Source organism: Barbatula barbatula, assembly GCF_947034865.1.
Source record: "Barbatula barbatula genome assembly, chromosome: 17".
In the NCBI taxonomy this organism is placed as follows: domain Eukaryota; kingdom Metazoa; phylum Chordata; class Actinopteri; order Cypriniformes; family Nemacheilidae; genus Barbatula; species Barbatula barbatula.
The window spans coordinates 17269254-17289361 of NC_136780.1; the positions used below are offsets into that span (position 1 = coordinate 17269254).

Below are 20108 nucleotides of genomic sequence, written 5' to 3' on the forward strand. Positions count from 1 at the left end.
TAAAATACGATGTTGTTGTCATGTCGTCATATTTGTTTGCTTATACGTGACTTTGGCAAGATTATTATTCATACTGAAGGTCTGGGAACTTTCAATGGTCAAGGCCCGACCAAGAGGCCATTTGACTGACAGATGGAGCAACGAATCACGTTTCATTTTGTGCCACATCATGTTTAGAGGCGTGGAAATGTCCCCACAGTAACAGACCAGTGTACATTCACAAAAGTTTCAGAAGGTAACAATAACAATGTTTATGAGTGTATGCCATGAACCTTGCACACTTCGAAAAAATTTGGATTTAGTGGATTGCAATGACATCTTATTGACAGCTTATTACTTCAATCAGATGGTCAAAGTGTAATTTCCAGACTAAAAATTGACAAATAATAAGAAATGTACTGTTTTTAGTCGTTTTAATCTATATTGTTTTACTCATTTTGTCTAATTTTAAAGTATTTCACGAGTTCTTGAGGCCCCCTTGAAAGTTTGCTGGGCCGCCCCACTATTGAGAACCACTGCCTGTCCTTTTGCATTGTACTTTCACGCTTCTGTCACCAAGACAAATTAATTGTGTAATCATACTTGGCAAAAAACCTCTTTCTGATTCTGAATATTAAATGTTCAATGCAACTTACATCAGACAGATGAATCTTGTGGCCTGACTTATCAAACACTTCAATGAAGATTTCATATGTTCTTCCCGTCTCAAGTACCCAGCGTTCCTCCGGCTGAATCTTAAACGCTAGTATTCAAAACAAACATTTCAATTTAAAGCTTTCAATTACAGTACAATCAATGTCATCTTTTATAAACTTCTCGTTTTTATGAACGTCAAACATAGGCCAAAAATTCTCTCCAATCCACATAGCGCTCCTAATGCAAAGCTGTAAATTAATGATGAGACTAACCCAAGTATCCAGGCTCCACGACATATATAGTACTGTTAGGGAGACGAGAAAGTCCCTGCATTCCCAGACCTTGACGTTCAGAATGAAGGAAACACAAGGCTGATGGTGTTTTTTTTAATGTTATATGTTATTGAAGAACCCCCTTTCTTCTAAGAAAGTCTGTTAAAGGAGTAGTTCACTTTAAAATATAAATTTCATAATTCGCTCACCCACATGCTACACTGTGTGTCTGCGAGATTATTTCTTCTGTCGAAAACAAATTAAGGAAAGTTCTACAGGGGGTTGATCTGTTTGGTTGAGGACCGAATTTCTGTTTTATCGTAGATTCAAAAGGCTCTAAACTGTTGATGAATGAGGGTGTTGTTTAGAGAAACGTTTAATAATTTTCAAAGAGTAAAAGATGATATACTTTTTAAATATAAATATATGGCTTGAACTGCCTCGGAGATCCTCCAAGATTGTGTGATCCACAACTTCAGTTTTACGCAATCACGTTGAAAGGTTACGCGTGACACAGACTTTAAGATTTAAATATCCCTGATTTGCACACAAACTGACCATTTTAAACAATAACCTTCCACAAAGACATATAACGCGTCATTTAACATCAAATAACTTTTGAACTCTCTTCTTTTTCTCCACACTCGTAAAAACTGTGTTGGAACTTCCGCTTACATCATGAATGACCTTTATAGGTGAGATGCAAGCCATATGCAGTATTTATTTTTAAAAATTATATTTTTTGTTTTCTTGGAAATTGACTAATCGCTTCGATAGACAACACCATTATTCATCGGTGGGTTTTGTGTAAAGTCTTTTGAAGCAACAAAGAAAATTGGACCTTACTGTGCATTCAGACTTTCTGCGACTGTGTGTAGCTTGTCTCTTGCTACGAGGTCACTAGAAGGCGTTCCTAGCTTTGGTTACTCTAGTGACATTTATGAACAAACTCTGCAGTAGAGAGAAGGATGATGTGAGCTCCGCTGCTGTACTCCTATTGGTAGTCGCCCCCAGAAAGTCACTCATAATTTGCATAAATTTGAACTTTGTCGCGCCGCTAGACACGGCCACTGTCTGTCGCCAACAGTCACTGCTGCTCTTGTCGACGAAAGTCAACGAAATAAATTAAACTGCCTCCCTTTGTCGCTGGCAGTCTGAACAGGGAGTTTACCAACCGCCTCCCCCGTTTAAGTCCATTATATGAATAAGAACCCTGAAAAGCTTTCCTCAAAAGCATCAATTTCTTTTCGGCAGAAGAAATAAACACAAGGACGGCTTGTATGACATGTGGTTATGAGAAACCTTTACAGGTTTAATGTTTCTGACAGAGAGTGAAGGATACTCTTGTGGTCCAGCACGATGTTGGTGTGACCGTGCTGAACGGCAAACACTGTCGAGGTGCTCTGCTCCAAGTTTGCCACAGGGACCGCCGGGTTTCCATCAGGTGTGACTACACTGTTTTGGAGGTGAAGCTCATACTGGTCACATGGCATGGACAGCTCTAAAAGAAAAGGACATGCATATATCTGATATAAATACTACATCCTCTCCTGTTAAAATCTGACACAGTCTGTAGTCCCAAAACAGATCAGATGTTAGGTGGCAGACATGATTTAACAGCTAAGAAAAGAAATAGATAAAAAAAGTTATTTTATTTTCCTGTGAAAGGAGGAGAAATGTTGACATTTTTCAGCCTGCTTCTATATACCTGTGATCTTTCCCTGACGGATTTTCTGCACTTTGTATTTGATGGACGTGCCAGCGAGCAGATACACATCATAAGCAGGATTTAAGAAAACATTTTCAAGAATCAGTAACTTGACTTCAGCAGCACCAACGTCCTGCAAAACATATAGAATAATCAAATTAATCTATTTGTAGTAAGCATTTCTGATCTGAATGCTGTAGAATCTGATAGCCAAGTCACCACTCACACCATGACAACACAAACATGCTTGTCTAATGTCCACGCCATAACTATTACTAATGTAAATGAGAAAAGGCAGAAAAGACCTTATAAAGAGCTTCTTGTATTTTGGCTTTGAGCTTTGCATGTCCAGTTTTGATTCCTGAAACTAGGATGATATCTCCCTGATGTCCTACTCGCTCCATCTCAGAGATGTAGGTTGGGGGAGTGTACGCGGACTCTGCAAAACGCAGAACTCTGCAAAAAAGACGTCACAATTACACCATCAGTTTTGGTAAAATAAAGAAATGTTTTCAACGACCACACCATGTCTTAATAGGTTCTTTCAGTCCAGAATTAAAAGTGATAAAGTTGCAGGATTTTAGTCCTTTTCAGCATCAGCAGGGATATACAGTAATTTTATGGCAATTGCTTTTTGCAGTCACGCCAGGTTAGAGATTGTGGAAAAATAAGGCCGTCATCACTCGTTCAGTCTGGTTATGAGAATTTTAAAGAATGTTAACATTGAACCTGACTCTTACCGCAGTGAGTTGTAGGAATCGGGGAAACCTGATGTTTTGGCATCCTTTACAATAGTCCAATCGAACAACAGACTGGCGAGAGTACTGAAGGTATTTCCTGGAAGCAGAATGCACGCATTTATCCCGAGTCCACATTAATGACATAATTTAAGTATACAGCTTCATAAGACATGTGCAATAGAGTCCTCAGGCCTGGGCTAATATAATTTATTTTCAATGAGAGCTTTGTTTTAGCTATGCATTATTTATTCTTCCAACAGAAGAAAAACCTATTACAGACTTTACATTAGTGGGTTTTAAGAGGGATAGTTCACCCAAAAATGAAAATTGCGTTCATCATTTACTTACAGTCATGTCATTTCAAACCTTATGATTTACAGAACACAAAAGCTATTTTAAAGAACGTTGGTAACCAAACAACATTGACTTCCATGTATGGACACAAAACCACTAAAGACATTTCTCACAATATCTTCTTTTGTGTTTCACTGAAGAAAGACTTACATACATGTTTTCAATTACATTTGGGTGAATAAATATGACAACTTTTTTATTTTTGGGTAAACTACCCATTTAAGTTCGCATCAAATACATATACATGTGTATAACACACTCACCTTCTGAATCAAGCGCATGAATCTTGAGCTCCAGTGGAGAATCCTCCAAGTAAAGTTCTCGTGTAGTGGAGACAATCTGGATCTCACTAATCACATCTACTATAGCATCACAACGTAGCACCTGTCCTGTTGCTGAAAACACACCACCTCTCAGATCACCAAGCTTTATTTATTAAGATTTATTAACCCACCGGCATTGTCTAAATTATAATAAGCCTATATATATATATATATATATATAAATTAAAAAATTCAATTGAAGCAGAGAAGTCATTTATCTGGGATTGCACTTTCTTTGTGATACAACATATAGCAGTGGCTCCCAAACTGGGGTCACGCGACAAGGCTTAGGTATGGTCAGCTGTGATTCCTACTGTTGAAAGTTTGAAAACCACTGACAGTAACAAAAGGATGCCGGCAATATTTTACCAACACCAAAACACAACCAAAAGTTTATAAGTCTGATGAAAGCAGGTAGCAATAACTCACAGATGTCCTCAGCGAGTATAATACTGGTCAGTCTGGACGGCTGAGTCGAGCGGGCCTGCAGAATGGCCCTCTGGGAGCATTGATGTTCATTTACATCCACTGCCTCTATACTGGCGACCTCTGGCCTGTTGGATGACCTGTGAAGAGCGCACATATGTAAGTAAACGGTCTTCATTTATAAATCCTCCCTGCTTTTCTTGCTCTGTGATGTCCCACACAGTGTCTTCTACAGATGCGTTCACACCGCCACTTTCTGCCGCCAACGGTCACTGTCACTTGTGGCACCGGAAGTCACCAAGCTTCTACAGTGGCTCCACTCTGTCTGCTGTGAACTGGCAGTGAGAACAGGGCATGAAGCAGCAAGGCTGCATTTTAAGATAATGTCATCACAATGCGTGTTCACTCTGACTCAAACCCACGACCTTAACATTGGTAATGTAATGGCCTACCAGCTGAGGTATGATGACCGCTTATAGAATTTTGCCATTTAACTTTTAATTCCATTGAATACATGATGGTAGTGTTACCTTTACGGTCAAAGCACAATAGGGTTTTGTGATGCGATCTGAATCCTTTGTTATTATATAGCATAATTTAACAGCGGTCTAATTACAAAAAGCTGTCAAACATTTTCACCATCACTGCCAATTACAGCTAAACTCAATTCACATTTAACCTGTTTTTTAACAAAATGAGGCATTTCCATTCCTGCATTAGGTAGAAGCTATTTGGTGGAAGACAACATGAACACTCGCTGGAGGAGATGATAAATATTTATGTAAATTGACCTGTCATAGCAGACAGTTAACGAAATAAACACAGCCCCTGCGGCAACTAAACATGCGACAATTTAATATTGAACATTTTACTTATCTACAAAGCACAACAATCTTAAGTAGCCCAAGCGATTTAAAATGAGACATTATGACATTTTTGTTTCAAAGCAGACATCATCCAACCTCCCTCACGTCAGCACCACGTGCTGCAGCTTTCACCTAAGTTACTAAGTTGTTTGCATTGTGTACATCACGTATAATGTTATCTTCTGTACTGAAGTCTGTGTTACATTAGACTTACATGCATACGTATTAGTACAATGAATTAATATGAACTCAAAATGCAATATGTTCAACAGTTATCCAATGCACCTACCATCGATAGCATCCTTCTGTTGCTTCCAGTGTGAAATTAATTTTTGTGCTTCTTGAAAGAGGTAATAAAACTTTCGGGATATTGAGTTTCGCGGAACGAGCGAAGCTGCATGCAAACAGCACGATGGCGAGACCCTCCACGAGCGAGAGACTGTTTGCCCTCATCGCAGAACAGAGCTAGACGAAATTCGCCCTTTACTTTTATTTCCAGTGTTTATTATTTACGACTTCACAGTGTGTTCGCCGGTTTCGACTCTCCACCGCATCCCTCAAATATCCTAACAAGCTGCAACAGATCTCGCAGCGTATTCACAAAACACGCCTTTGATCCAAAGTATCAGTTCTAAAGAATCACATGTGGCGCGTGCATGACAAGAGCTACAGTAACATACGCGGGTTTTCACTTTCATTATCAACTCTACCAAACTTCTGTACTTCACATTTTTAAATAAGAGAAAAAAAGTGGTTATTAATAATTAAAACACTAAGTTATATCGGTAAAAGAGGTGAAAGGTTTCAGCATGTAAAGAAAATTTTTGAACACACACAGCCGCATGAAAATACCCGCCGTAGGGTTACTATTAAAGCGGCGTGATGCATACTGGGAGATGACCTACGTCATTCGGATAAAGGATGGCGAATATCTTTAAAGGCACAACACCAAATGAGGCACATACAAGACTTGATATTGCTGATTGAAGTATCATCACATCTGTTACATTACGGTCCGTGTCGTCTAAGTGCTTTACGTAGCACAAGCAGTTTGCATTAGGCTTTTAATCGCTGGTTACGAACACGAAGAGCATAATACATTTTGCTATCGACGTTTGTAAAATTGCATTAATATCGTACTATCTCGAAAAGATATACACATTTAAAAGGAAACGGGGATTGTGTTTAAAGCAACGTTATTATTTGTCTGTATGATCTATAGGCAACTTGGACTCAGAAACGTCCTGTGTCCAGATAACCTTGAAAGTTAGACTTGAAAATATTCGCGTTTGAATGCCACTAGATGGCCCTAACGTGATACGTTAACTAGGTTCGAGCAAAGAACCAGCTTTTTCTCACACGTGTTTCCAAAACTGCCCTAATCGGTTCGATGATTTATCAGATCGCATCACTCGTTTCCGCTATTCCGCTGTTCGGGGGGGGGTTCATTGGCGTCTGATAATATAGTAGCTTTTCCATAGATGTGTCACGTGTCCTCCTATCTACCGGCGTCGCTGTTCGTTGTCAGTGATGCGTCTTTCTTCTTCCGGCGAGTTCTTGAGTGCGTCACACGCCCCTCTCTCATGGACAAAATGGAAGAAGCATTGAGTGTTTGTGTATTTGAATGCAGAAGATACTATTATTCTGAGTAAGTCCTTTTACGTTAGTTGGCCTCTGTCTTTCTTTGTGTGTGTGAATGCTGTGTGGGCTGAACATGCGACAAGAGCGAGTGTCCTAAACTGCTGCTGGTGTTTACACAGAAACTCGTGCCTCTGTGTTTAGTGCATTCTTTCTCATTCGACTAATATCTTAAGCAAATGTTCAGTAAATATATATTTACCAATGCACAGAACTGTATGGGATTACAGTGTTAAAATGTTGAAGAGGAACATGTGCTACTAAAAACTATAGCAAAGACTACTAGACGTTTCCATTTTTTACATTAGTTAACTGCAAATAGGAACGAATGAACAAATTCCTCTTCAAGCATTTATTAATTTTATTAACATTTTGTAATGCATAAAATGCACTAATACTATCATAAATGAGCGACTGTATAAACTAACAAAAAAAGTCAAAAGAATCACACGGGGCACAAGCATGACAAGAGCTACAGTAACATAAGCTGGGTTTCACTTTCATTATGAACATACAAACTACTATACAGAACCTTCACCTGACTAGTCACCTTGATACTTTGCCAAAAAAAGTAATGACAGTAATTATACTGTATTTACTTAGTATGTTTTCCATTGTCATCAAACTATCCAGTATTAGGAGTAGGGTCTCAAAAAAAGGTTGAGAATGTTATAAAAATGGTTTTCCTGTGTGCAGGTGCTGAGCTGAAAAGTACAAACTAGACCATCCTGAAAAAGCGTTGTGAAAACACAGAGGTACAAACAATTTGGATATGTTTTTATTTTGGAAGAAATGACTGTTTGCATGATTTCTATTAAAATGTTATGGAATCCAAACGCTCCAGTCGATGTAAGTCCTGATATTTTTTTTCCATTTCTTTAGTACGATGGATGAGGAAGGTTCCATCAGTAAGGAGAAGACCTGGGGTTTCCGTCGAAGCACCATTGCCAGGCGGGAGTTCTTGGATGCCGTTGGCACTATGCTCAACAGCCCTCCGTCCCCACCCAGCAGTGCCCGGCAGTCCAGGGGTCGAGGCCGGGGTCGTGGCAGGAGGAAACCGGTAACCGATGCTGGTATGATTTCTGCCGCCCCAAAACGGGGTCGTGGGGGCCGAAGAGGTGCGCCACTCACTGTGATTGCTCCTTCTGAGGAGAAGTCTGATGAGGATGAAGCTCGTGGTGTGACAGATGGGCCTCAGAGTGTTGTAGCCGAGCTGAAATCGGGTGAGAAATCTGTCTGTGAGGAACCTTTATCAGATCGAGCAGAAGACAGCGATGATCTCAGTCTCCAAGAGATTCGGAAACGGGCCATTTCTCGGCGACTGGAGGAACTTGGACATGAAGTTAATGTGAAAGACACAGAATGCGCTGCAGGAGACATGCAGCTGGGGGAACAAGATGATGTAAACTTGTTGTATGGCACGGATTTTGGAAGTCAAACTGTGGCTAAAAGACCAAAGATGGACTGTGCTGAGGAAGACCGCTCTGATAACAGCGAGGAGGCCCGTGAGAAGATTGATGGGGATGTTTTGTGCTGTATATGTCAACAGACAATGAAAAACAGGTGAGTGCCAGATTAAATGCAGATGCCAGCGGAAAGACAAGTACGTTTTGGCCAAAAAAAAATCTTGTGGTTGTAATTAACTGCTTCAACATTCTTAATTTTGTCATGTGCCAAAGGTACTTTTATATTAGAGCTGCAATCTGTAGCTTTCTTTGTTTGAAAAACAAAAATCTGTTGAGAACAAAGATTTTTAATTTGAGCTTTCAGGTATGACTTTGTGGAAATTGACACTTTGACGTAATTCAAACTGCAATTTTAACTTTCCAATAGTGCTGTCAATCGATTAAATTAATCTGATTAATCACATTGTTTCTGAGATTAATCGCACATAACATTAATAAAAAAAATACTTTTACATTCTAATATTTCACATTTACTCTTCAAATTAATGTAGAAACAACAGATTTCTTCAACATCATCATTTTCGGAATGAAAGCCAACATTCTGATATTAATACTGCACACTGTCTCTCTTAAACTGATTATTTGGTATTTATTTTAACATTAATTATAGCCATTCATGTGAGACCTATCAAGTCTAACAGTTAGGAAATATACCGAAGTTCACAAACACTTTTCAGTCTTTAATTCTAAATTGTAAGTTAAATACAGAAGAACTCCCATTAATCTCATTAAACATTAAATTCTCTGACAGTAAACACCAGACTGGACTTCGCATTTCGAAAGGAACTGCTTCAGGAATCTAACGCTAGACATAGATTGATGAGATTTGCCATCATTTATGGCTCGATCCTTCCCTGAAGTGGACAAGCTTTCCTTGTTTTCACTGGTTTACAGTTGGGCAGTGCTTAAAGTTCAGAGGGCCCCCCGAAGTGTCTCTTATTAGCTTTTTCATAACCAGTTTATAAGGGTTTCTCTGCATTTGTTATATTTATTATATTTAAATATCTTTGCAGCACAGTGTTGTAGAGGGGTGGGTTCATTTTACTCAGACAACCAATCAGTGTCACAGGATCATCATGAAGCTGTGAAGCCACGCCCATAGCAACCATTTACAGCAACCTAGCAACCGATCCCATAGACTTCCATTACAAAATGTCCAGATGGATATCTCTGCAGCACAGTGTCGTAAAGACAAGGGGGTGGGTTCATTTTACTCAGACAACCAACCAGTGTCACATGATCATCATGAAGCTGTGAAGCCACACCCACAGCATGCATTTACAGCAACCTAAAAACAGATCCCATAGACTTTTATCATAAAAGGTCCAGATGGGTATCGCTGCAGCACAGTGTCATAGAGAGGGGGGCGGCTTATTTGACTCGGGCAACCAATCAGTATCCCAGCAACTTCATCAAGCTACAAAGCCACGCCCAAAGCAACCAAACAGATTAGTTTAGCAACCGTTTAACATGACCTATAGCTCGGCATCAGAACATCTAAGAGACATGGGGGTAGGTTCAATTCATTCGTGGTTTAAAGTGTCTTCACCCTAGTGACTGCCCAGTGCCAAGTTTTTCCACGGCAAGCACCACTCACATTTTCTTCAGAAACCGTACATTTAAAGTTAATACCATTATATTAAATATAATAAATTGAAAATATGAGACGCGACGACGCTGCAAAATTAAAACCGCGGATACTAATGAAAGCTTGCATTTTTTTCTCTAGGAGATGCTGCCGTTTTCTAGTTAAAATATGATGCAGGCATGAAAACATGAAACTCAAAATAAAGCCTACATCAGTCTGTATGCCTCCCTGCATTACTCAACAACAAATCTCCATCTTTTAATGTTCAGTTTAGAGATTCCCCAGCCCTGGCACCACCTCTGTGTCAGTAGAAACGATTATCTGGCAACAATATTAAGGGTATTTAGATATTTAAAGGGGTCCTGAGATATTGTTTTTGAGGGTTTGAAGTTTTATCTTACCGAAAAAAGTTTAAATATTTGTAAAAATGAAACGCACTTAAAGATTGCCTATAGGTAATTGTACTTACAGATGTTACATCCGAGGGCAAAATAAAAGCATTGTTTAATAGCTTAAACATGTTAAGCCTCATGTAGAGGAATGAATCCTGGCATTTCAGCAGGGTGGAAAACAAAAATTCACATTTGGAGATGCTTTTGAATATGACATTATAATATTTGATTTTTAAAGAGTAACTCCATAATTGTGTAAATCTGAAGAATGTGTTTGAAGAATGTGTTTAAAGCTATCTTGCATGCGGCGAGGACAAAGAAATTTGTTTATTTTCTTTATGAAGGCTTTATGAATCAAAATGGCAATGCATTTTCAAGCAGTTTTATTCTTAGTATGTCTCTTATCTGTCAGGTTTCTGATCTGCTGTGATTCTTGCCGGAAATGGCACCACACTGACTGTGTTGGCATCAGTGAGGCTCACAGTCGTCTCTTGCAGAAGAATGAACAACAATACACCTGCTCCACATGCTCTGAAGATGAAAGCATCACCAGGAAAATCAGAAATGCTAACAAAATCAGCACGTTTACTGCGGTACTGTGATTTATAAGCATTAATGATGAATATCAAAACATGACTAAGCTTTGATTTTTACTCTAATCTTTCGATCTGGTTTTGGTAATGATTGGTATGCTTGAAACTCATCAAGTCATTTGAAGATTTAGTTTGGCCTGTAGAGGTCCTCAATGTTTAACTTTGACTTGTGCAATTTTACTTCTGCTCTAGCTTGTGTTCAAGTCCAGTAATATAATCCGGTAATCAGGTCCATCCAGCATAAGGAAAAGACGGAATGTTTTCCCAAAAGTTATGATATATCTTGGGTCTTTTGTGACCCGGGAAGTTTATCTTTCGCAACTGGATCTCTAAACTGCCTAAAAACTGCAAAACTATCCTAATACTTCATTAACAAATCCACAATGATACATTTAAGCATGTCAACTAAAATGTAAACTTTGACATTTTAGTTGACATCAAAAAGATATTAAAGTACACTCTAATTATTTAGGCACCATGATAGTCAGAGCACTTTGACATTTGTACCAAATTATTTAATTCCCGCTATTCATACATTTTCCAAACACCGTTCTCTTATAAAAGGTCAGTGGAGGGTTGGAACCTATCCCCAACATCTTGAGTCACAGGCAGAGTATGCGCTGTATAGATGACCAGTCCAATGCAGGTCACTTACAGATACAAAAACACACCTAAGGCTGGTTTGGTGACTCTAGTTTACCTCATCTGCTTGTTTTTAGACTGGGGGGAAACTGGAGTACAAGGAGGACACAAACGCTAACACAGGAACAACATGCAAACCAAGCATCGAAAGATTTTCTGGCTCAGTCGGGGCACATTTCAAGAACCCGCTTACAGTGAGACAGCAGTGCCAACTGATGTGTTTAATATAATTTTAGTCACCATAGCAAAAGAAAGAAATTATTTCGCTGTTCTAGTGACACTATACACGTTTTACCTTAAATTAATTATAAAACAGATCGTTCTCTATGAATTGTTGATTAGACATAGATTGAGGAAAACTAAAAAAGTGGAGGTCTAACTTTAAAAAAATGAATGAGGCGGAGGGCAGTGAATGATGCCCTGGGTTACTAAAGACCCAAGGTATGCATTAAAGGGTTCATGTTTGCAAAATGTGCACGTCTGGTGTGCAATACTAGTAAGTTGTCCCAGATGCGGCGTTGCGTAGCACTGCTCTACTCGTTCTGTGTATGAGAGACGTATGACGTTGAAATGGTCGTTTCGTGAGATTTGGCTCATCATGTAAAACTGACAGAAAAGGTGTCTTTGACTTTATGTGGTTCTGCGCAGGCCGATCTGCGTATAAACATCACTGTATCACGAGATAAATTAAAAACTTTGCGTATGCTTTCGAATCACTATCATGTTATATGGATGTCTTGCGCTTAACAGTCCGTGCAGCACCGCATGAGGCAGAACACATTCATACAAAGTTCAAGACACTAGGGGTTGCACGAGCTAGTCGACTTGCAGAAAATCTAAATCTGAGGTCATTCAACCCCTACAACACACAGTCGTACACTCAGTGATATCATGAGCTTATGCCTCACAGCACAACTAGTATGGAGGACTGGAAGTGCCGATCAATTGATTCTTAATTTTTATCAATTGATAGACTTTTAAAAAGCGATTAAAAATGTGCATTAAACTTTATTTACGTTTTAAAGCATGAATTAAATCAAGTTTTAAATGTATATGTTTATTTATACATGTAAAATGTTTTTTAACGTTTTATTGTTCAATTAAACAAATTAGATAAACCATTTCAAATTAGTCTATTAATTTCTCAATTTAAAAAGTTATTTATTTGTTTATATTTTTAGGTTTTGATTATTAAATTGATTCTTAATTTTTTTTCTAATCGGCACTCCCGGTCCGCCATAAACTAAACTGCAACTGTGAAACTTTTTGTTCCTCCTATATGTGTATATCTGTGTTTACATTTGCAGCCAGTAAATGGGTTTTTCACATGAAACTTTCTCAGATTGTGGCAGAAACATTGGAGGAACAGAAGACAGCGGAGCACGAGATGGTGGAGGAAAAGGTGAATGAGGTGAAAGAGGAGATAAAAATGTTGGAGGAGGTGAAAGATGCCCATCCTAAATGTAATGGTCCGGGCTGCAGTAATAATGCTCTGCCAGAATCTGTGTACTGTGGTCATCGATGTATTGTGCAGCATGCGGCCAGGGCCATGAAGTGTCTCTCTGAAGCCAAACCTGAAACAAAACCTCCGCCTACAAAACCATTACTCAAGGTAAACACACTTTCCTTCTGAACACTGAATGTAGGTGACTGTATCTCCAGGCTGTTGTGCGTGGGGGTCTGTTTGTTCATTGTTAAATGAGTGGTTCACTTCAGAACAAGCCCCCATTGACTTCCCATAGTAATTTTTATTCCTTCTATGGAAAGTCACACTACTCCTTTAATTACTTGTTCAGGCCCTTTCACACCAAGAACAGTAACTATATTAGTGTCCACACCCTTGAATGATAAGGTTATGTTGAGTTTACATGGAACGTTTTAGTTCAGATTGGACCTCAACACAAGCTCCTCCATGTAAACACCGCTGTCAGATTTCAAAGGCCTGATGATGTACAATAACATCGCCAAGGCATAAAGTATGGTGTACGAAACAAGCTGGTGTTAGGGTTAGTGTCATAAGTCCCAGACACCTTGTTTTGGTCCTGTAAATGGGCATTTGTACTACTTAATCTTCATAAGCATCATGTGTTCGTAGTCTTCTAATATTCAGCCTGCTCCTTAAAATAGAAAAGAGGCAATGGTAGAAGTATGGCCATGTCAGATCAAATCTGATTTTAAGGATTTCCTGTTGGTCACTGGTTAGAGAATGACATTAGCAACACTAAGTTTATGGGTTCAATCCCACATACTCCGAATGTAAGTAGGTTAAAAGTGTCTGCCAAATGCGTATATTTTAGTCCGTCACAAAAAATGCGCACATTAAATGTCCAATGTGTAATTTTTTTGAGGATCTATTGACAGAAATGCAATATAAGACTAATAACTATGTCCTCAGAGATGTATAAAGAGCTTACATAATGAAGTGTTTTTATTACCTTCAAATGAGCCATTTCTATCTACATATACCACGGGTCCCCTTGAATGGTATTCTCCATGTTGTTTCTACAGTAGCCCTAAATGGACAAACTGCTCCACAGAGTACGTTTTGTAAAAGCGTTATCTACTTCAGCAATCAAGCAGAAACATGACGACTTATTATTTCTGTATCAGCCACCGTTGTGCTTCGAAGGGGTTTTGTGGAGTGAGTCGTTGGTTGCAGTTTGCAAAAATTTCACACACTGGACCTTTAACCTGATCGCTTAGCTTTCCTTTAACACAGTTTAGGCTCGATCGTCATATTTATGATTGTATTCCTATTCATACAGTCCATTTAAATGTAGCTACTGATTCCAACAGCCCTTTGTGTATACTGTTCAATGTATTCCTGTGTGCTGTGTACTCCGGGTTCATTCTCATGCTTTCAACTTTCAGATCCAGAAACGATCATTTCTTGCAAAGCTTTTCAAGGTGAAGACTGGAGAGGGTCCACCAAGTGAAGAAAAACCGAACATACTGAAAATGGTGAAAGAGGAGTCAGTGGATTGTCCCGAAGTTACTGTCACTGAGCAACAGCCATCAGCTGCTACTATTAAGGAAAAACCCAGTATGTATTTCACACGGTCCACACACACATACACACAGAATGCTCCCACTGGAGTTACACACGTGTTGATGATCTTATTTCAAGGCAAGTATTGAAACATCGATACAGGGACACAAAAACACTTCATATGACAAGAATAAGAAAGATCATTGGGGTTTGCTTTCAGTGAGTTTTACTTATTTGACAAAAACTAGTTAGCACACGGATGTCACCACAGCACTTTTGTTCAAAGATTGAAATGCTTGCATCATGAATCTTCAGATATTTGTCCGTAATCACAAATTCCAGAAATCTTCAAGATATGCATAAAATCTTCTGTTCTGCAACATCTACACTCTGATCTCACTTTCCAGAAATGTCCTGGTTTTGTCCCAGGATCAAATCGAATGCCGCTTTTCTGTTCTGTATGGCTGCGCTAGTCACGGATATTTCAGTAAAAAATGAACCGATTATCAAACATTAAAGACTTCGAGAGGGGCTCTCTACATAGGTGTTGCATCCTTAAATGACTCAAACTAAACTCTGCAGGACATCGGCCCTCCAGGACTGACTTTGGACACCCGGTGTAGTTTAACAAACAATAAATGTTATAGTTTACGTTCAGGTTAAATACTTGGTGTTGTTTTAATGTGACATTAGTAAGTGATTTTTAAGAAATCTGACCTTCCCTCTTCAAGTAGATAGAACTTCAAAATCAACTTTTCACTAGGGCTGTCAACGTTAACGCATGCGATCATTTTGTCAGATTAACCCATAAAAAATATTTAACGCCATTAACGCAACATCTGTTTTTTCTGGCATCATTGTGTAGCGTTACATTATAAAATCGCACTCTTATTCATATAAAGGCTTTTAAACTATTACTATCGAAATGGTTGTATTGACATTTCCATACAGCTTTTGGCTGGGGAACACGGCTCAACGTGACCGATGTCCCGTCTGGTGTACGCATGGTCATCAAGGCTGCGTCAGAATCTGTCAGACAGCGCACCAATATAAACTTGTCTTTCGTGCTTGAATGAACAAATACACATTTCGTCTAGTATTTTTGCAAGCAATCAATGTGATTTCCTAGCTTTAAAGAGGATTCTTCTGTATTTCATGGATTTAGCAGTAAAAACTGTAAAGTGTTTGAGAACTTATTTTCACTTATTTTCTTTACATTTGAGGGCACACTTATTATAATGGGTTTGATAAGTAGAAAAAATAATATATTTAAAAAAGACTTAAAATATGAAAATATTCGAATGTAAAAGTATATTTAATAACATAAAATTTGTGAGTGATTAGATTAAAAAATTTAACTAACTATCGACAGCACTAAAATAAACAAATGTTAAACAAAATAAATAGTGTATGTTTCATTTAACTATACATGTGTGATTAATCTCCATAAAATAAACTGATCTATTGACAGCCCTTTCACACAAATTTCATCGTTTTCGTTTTGCTGCTTTTCACGCATGAGCTCCAGAATGCTTTAAATGATCTGTCACTTCATGTCTGCATGAAAACATACAGTGATTATACAGACGCAACAATATGTTAAGTCTTTTGTTGGACTTCCTGCTTGTCAGGGTAAATAACAGGTTTTTCTTCTTGTGGCACAGAAACTTCAAACTTTATCTTCTGTCACTGTTATGTTTTCGTGGTTTACAAAGCGCTACATGCTGGCTTGATTACTTCTCTCTGCTACAATGCGTCCTTAATCTTCGATAACTTCCTTTTCCACATCTGCTTGCAATATTTGTTCCCCGGGAATCCTGCATGCAAACACAAGCATACATGACATACCTAAATTACTTTGATAACCAATATTTTGCACTTTCATATGGGCAGCATGTTACTTCATTTGTACAGAGCTTTGTTTACTGGTCGAATAATCTTCTTTCGACAACACATCCCTAACAAAATTCAGTGTTAAAAACGTCTCTCATCCACTTGAACACTTGAAACACATTAAATGCTTATGGTATATTAAAATCTCTAGTAGTTTTTAAATGGATTGGCATTCTTGTTTTCACTTTTGTAAGACTCTTTGGATAAATGCATGCATATTCTTTTACTGCATTTCAGTATTTCTGGGGATAATCGTTTTGCCACATTGATTATTAGCTTATGCAAAGCTTTTTATAAAGAGCATTTAAAAGAGCAAAATGACCCAAGAAAATATGTGGCAGAATGGGGAGATGCAAGTGTTTGGATGCTAAAAACAATGTTACATCCTTTTCCATGTCTATGAAACTGAATATCTCAGTACATAACCCCTTTCTCTTTTACAACACAATTTACAACCAAACCACACCACCACAGAAGACCAGTCAGAGCGATTCCTTGTCATTATCATCACAATGACTTCAAGGTTTGCATTAGGTCTAATAATTGCACCTTTTACACTACATAGAATTTACATCTGGCAGGCACATATTTAAATAGATTTTTTACCTCCATATTTTTATCTCCACATATTGATTTTTCTCCATATGCAGGATATATTAGTTTATAACGGTAATTAAAATAATTTTTTTTAGATTTAAACGTGATGTGAAGATTTGGGTGTTTCAGGAACCATCTCTAGAATTCTCAGATTATGGACTGGAAATAAATGATGTCTGAGGAGAATGACGAGAGTGATTCCAGTTGATGGAAAGACAACAGTAACTCACACATTAAAGCGCATAGGCAAAAGCAGAAGAAGAGTTCACAAAAATTCAACAAAGAAGAGTGGAAAACCATTGCCTCTCTCCCTTTCTGCTGTGACATTCAGATGGTAGGGTCTGAGTAAACCGAATGAGTGTATGGATGCTCCATGCCACAGCCTACCCAAGTGCTGTTGCTGACCATGATCATTTCAAATCTGTTTCATGAACATGACAATCATTTCCCTGTATTTCAACGGCCTTGACATTCAGCAGCTCAGAATCTTGTAAAACACCTTTGGGACAAGGTGAAACGAGAGATACTATCATGAAGATACCTTACAGCACTTTCATCTGTGCCACAAACATTGAATGCAGTTCTGCAGGTAGAAGTAGATTGATGTCTGTCTATCTATCAATCAGGAATTTGGGGGGATTCTTTGAAGTTACACTCAGACAAAACAATGTATGTGAGAACGAATAGAATAATCCAAGGACACTCACTAGTGTCCTTCCGTCCTCTATAAAACAAGAAGTACTTAAGATATTAAAAGAAAGCTAATGGAGCATCACATTGTCCTTTCTCACATCACACAGAGTGCTTTTGGAAAACTGATGAAACCTTCCACTTTGCATGGCACTTACATTAACTTGCAATCACACTGTTAGTAAAGGACCTGAGATGGTTTACACACAGGTGGTCTGGTGCCAAGGATTCTATTTTTTTATGAATAACATAAATTGTATTTAGTGTAGGATGTGTTTTGGTGTACATGTCAAACTGCGCAGGAAACTTGATTTCTGGCTTTTGCTTGATACGCATCGCTCTATTTTTACGTGTTGACAAATTTGCAAGAAGCAAATCAGTGCACATATAACATGGATGGAAGGCTTTTTTAAATTTCAAGCTTCGTGCTGGCTGCCATTTTTAACCGTAGGAAATATGTCATTTTACATGATCTCTGATTATTTCCTGTATGTAGTTTGTAGCCCAGATAGAGTTTTCTGTTATTCTGTTGTGCATTGTTTTAAATGAACCGATGCAATGCAGGGTTGCTCGCTTCCTTTGGCTATTAAGCATTGACCACAGTCCTAATCTGCACCAGCCAGATTACTCTATGCAACCACGTCCAGATCACCACCTGAGTACACCAGGGACTGCTAGACACAGTTTAATAGCAATTAGGAAAATGCTTACAGTAATAGAAAAGTATAATTTTTGCCTGATTTCATGGACAAGGCTTAAGGCTAGTCTCAGACTAAAATGAATGTTCGAGCTGTCTTAACCAAACTTAACTTACTCTGACATATCTTTAAATATGTCAGTGTCATTGTTTTGTCTAATTTTTATAAAATATATCTTAAATTAAGTAAGGCATAGTCCTGACTCCTGGCTTATGCAAAACCTTGACTGTGAAACAGGTTATTCGCATACTTTACGAGCCGGACATGAGCACACTTTTTACTCTCTGCACATAGGAGTTCATCCTAAATGTTAGGTTTCTGGTTTATTAGGTTTTTTCAGCTTCATGTGGCACTGCACAGACCGATGGTTATGTCCTTTTAGTGTCACCAAATGAAAGAATGGTCTCAGTACTGAAACGAACTCGAGACGCTTCTAACACAAACTTGTGCACACCGATCAGGCATAACATTATGACCACCTTTCTAATATTGTGTTGGTCCCCCTTTTGCAGCCCCATATGCATATATGTGTGAATTTATATGTGCGTCAGGTTTAGTCGATAAAACACTTTCCGTAAAGTGAACACCTATGTATCCTCTCTTATGACACCTTAGAAGACTGCCTCACTACTCGATCCTCACCGCTACCCGTTGCAATTAGAGAAATTAGAGCTTGATCGGTTTCCGGGTCATGGAATGGAGTCGGAAACAAGGAGGCAAATTGAGAGGCATCCTTTGTTTGAGCACATCTTATCCACACAGCCTTTTAACCACAAAACCTCTTTTGAATAATAGAAGTTAGTAAATCTTCAAACAAGAACCATGTCTCTTAATTCAAGCCTTGTGACATTCTTGAAATTAATTTTTTAGAGCGAGATGGTTAAAACACTTAAAGTGCTTTTTTTACGTGTGAGAAACCGAAAGGGGGGAACATTCTTTAAGCAAATGACAACATGTTTTAAAAATCGGTTAAGTGGCAACCTTAAACCAGAAGAAACATCAGTTTCCTAAAATTTTGTATGCAATGTACGCAATTGATCCGTCACTCTGAGCTACAACTGAAGAAACGCTGAGCGAACAGTGACAGTTCAAAATTCACCGGAAAAGTACTCTACAAAGCCAACTATGCTGTCAACTCTCAGCTTGTATACGCAATCACATCATTAACCACATCCTTTACAAAACCTACGAAATCTCAAAGACTTGGAGTTCCTAAACAGAAGGCTGCGTCTTAAGACTGCGTATCTTGGCTGCCACATCATCTAGCATCTAGCTCAGTCTGAAGGATCCTTGGAAGGCAGCCTTTATGTCCTTTATTCAGCCTCTAATCCCCACAATCCTTTGCACACATTCATGTGGAGGCAGCTTTGCAGACATTCAGTAAACAACACACCAGTGGACCTATTTGTTTTCTGCCAGCTCAGTTACATCTCTGAAGGCTTAAAATCCTGCTGTACCACAAAGCACCACTTGGATTAAAATTTTTCATTAAAAATGATTTGGGGTATCAATCATGTAATGTAATGTACATGCTTCACTGCAAGAGAGTACAAAACTAGTACATTACTACACACCTTCACAGAATACTCAATTCAAC

At 38.5% G+C, this 20108-nt stretch overlaps 2 protein-coding genes across 3 annotated transcripts in view; one reads left to right on the forward strand and one right to left on the reverse strand.

Moving 5' to 3' along the window:
* The window catches only part of nup210 (nucleoporin 210), a 23120-nt gene extending 16818 nt beyond the window's left edge, over positions 1-6302 (reverse strand). The window contains exons 1-9 of the mRNA XM_079477775.1: positions 5615-6302; positions 4463-4599; positions 3974-4105; positions 3357-3453; positions 2922-3072; positions 2617-2749; positions 2251-2409; positions 909-977; positions 636-742 (exon numbers count right to left, since the gene is read on the reverse strand). Of these exons, the coding sequence (XP_079333901.1) occupies positions 636-742; positions 909-977; positions 2251-2409; positions 2617-2749; positions 2922-3072; positions 3357-3453; positions 3974-4105; positions 4463-4599; positions 5615-5778 (1149 nt within the window). The 5' untranslated portion in view covers positions 5779-6302. The remainder of the gene's footprint in view (positions 1-635; positions 743-908; positions 978-2250; positions 2410-2616; positions 2750-2921; positions 3073-3356; positions 3454-3973; positions 4106-4462; positions 4600-5614) is intronic.
* LOC306906401 (death-inducer obliterator 1) overlaps positions 6245-20108 on the forward strand; it is a 26551-nt gene continuing 12687 nt past the window's right edge. Inside the window, exons 1-6 of one of the 2 annotated variants that reach the window (XM_079477774.1) lie at positions 6245-6338; positions 7660-7718; positions 7846-8526; positions 10822-11002; positions 12987-13256; positions 14516-14687. In XM_079477774.1, coding sequence (XP_079333900.1) covers positions 7850-8526; positions 10822-11002; positions 12987-13256; positions 14516-14687 — 1300 coding nt within the window. In that variant the 5' untranslated portion in view covers positions 6245-6338; positions 7660-7718; positions 7846-7849. Of the gene's footprint in view, positions 6974-7659; positions 7719-7845; positions 8527-10821; positions 11003-12986; positions 13257-14515; positions 14688-20108 lie in introns of both variants that reach the window. The other variant, XM_079477773.1, reaches the window with a different exon arrangement.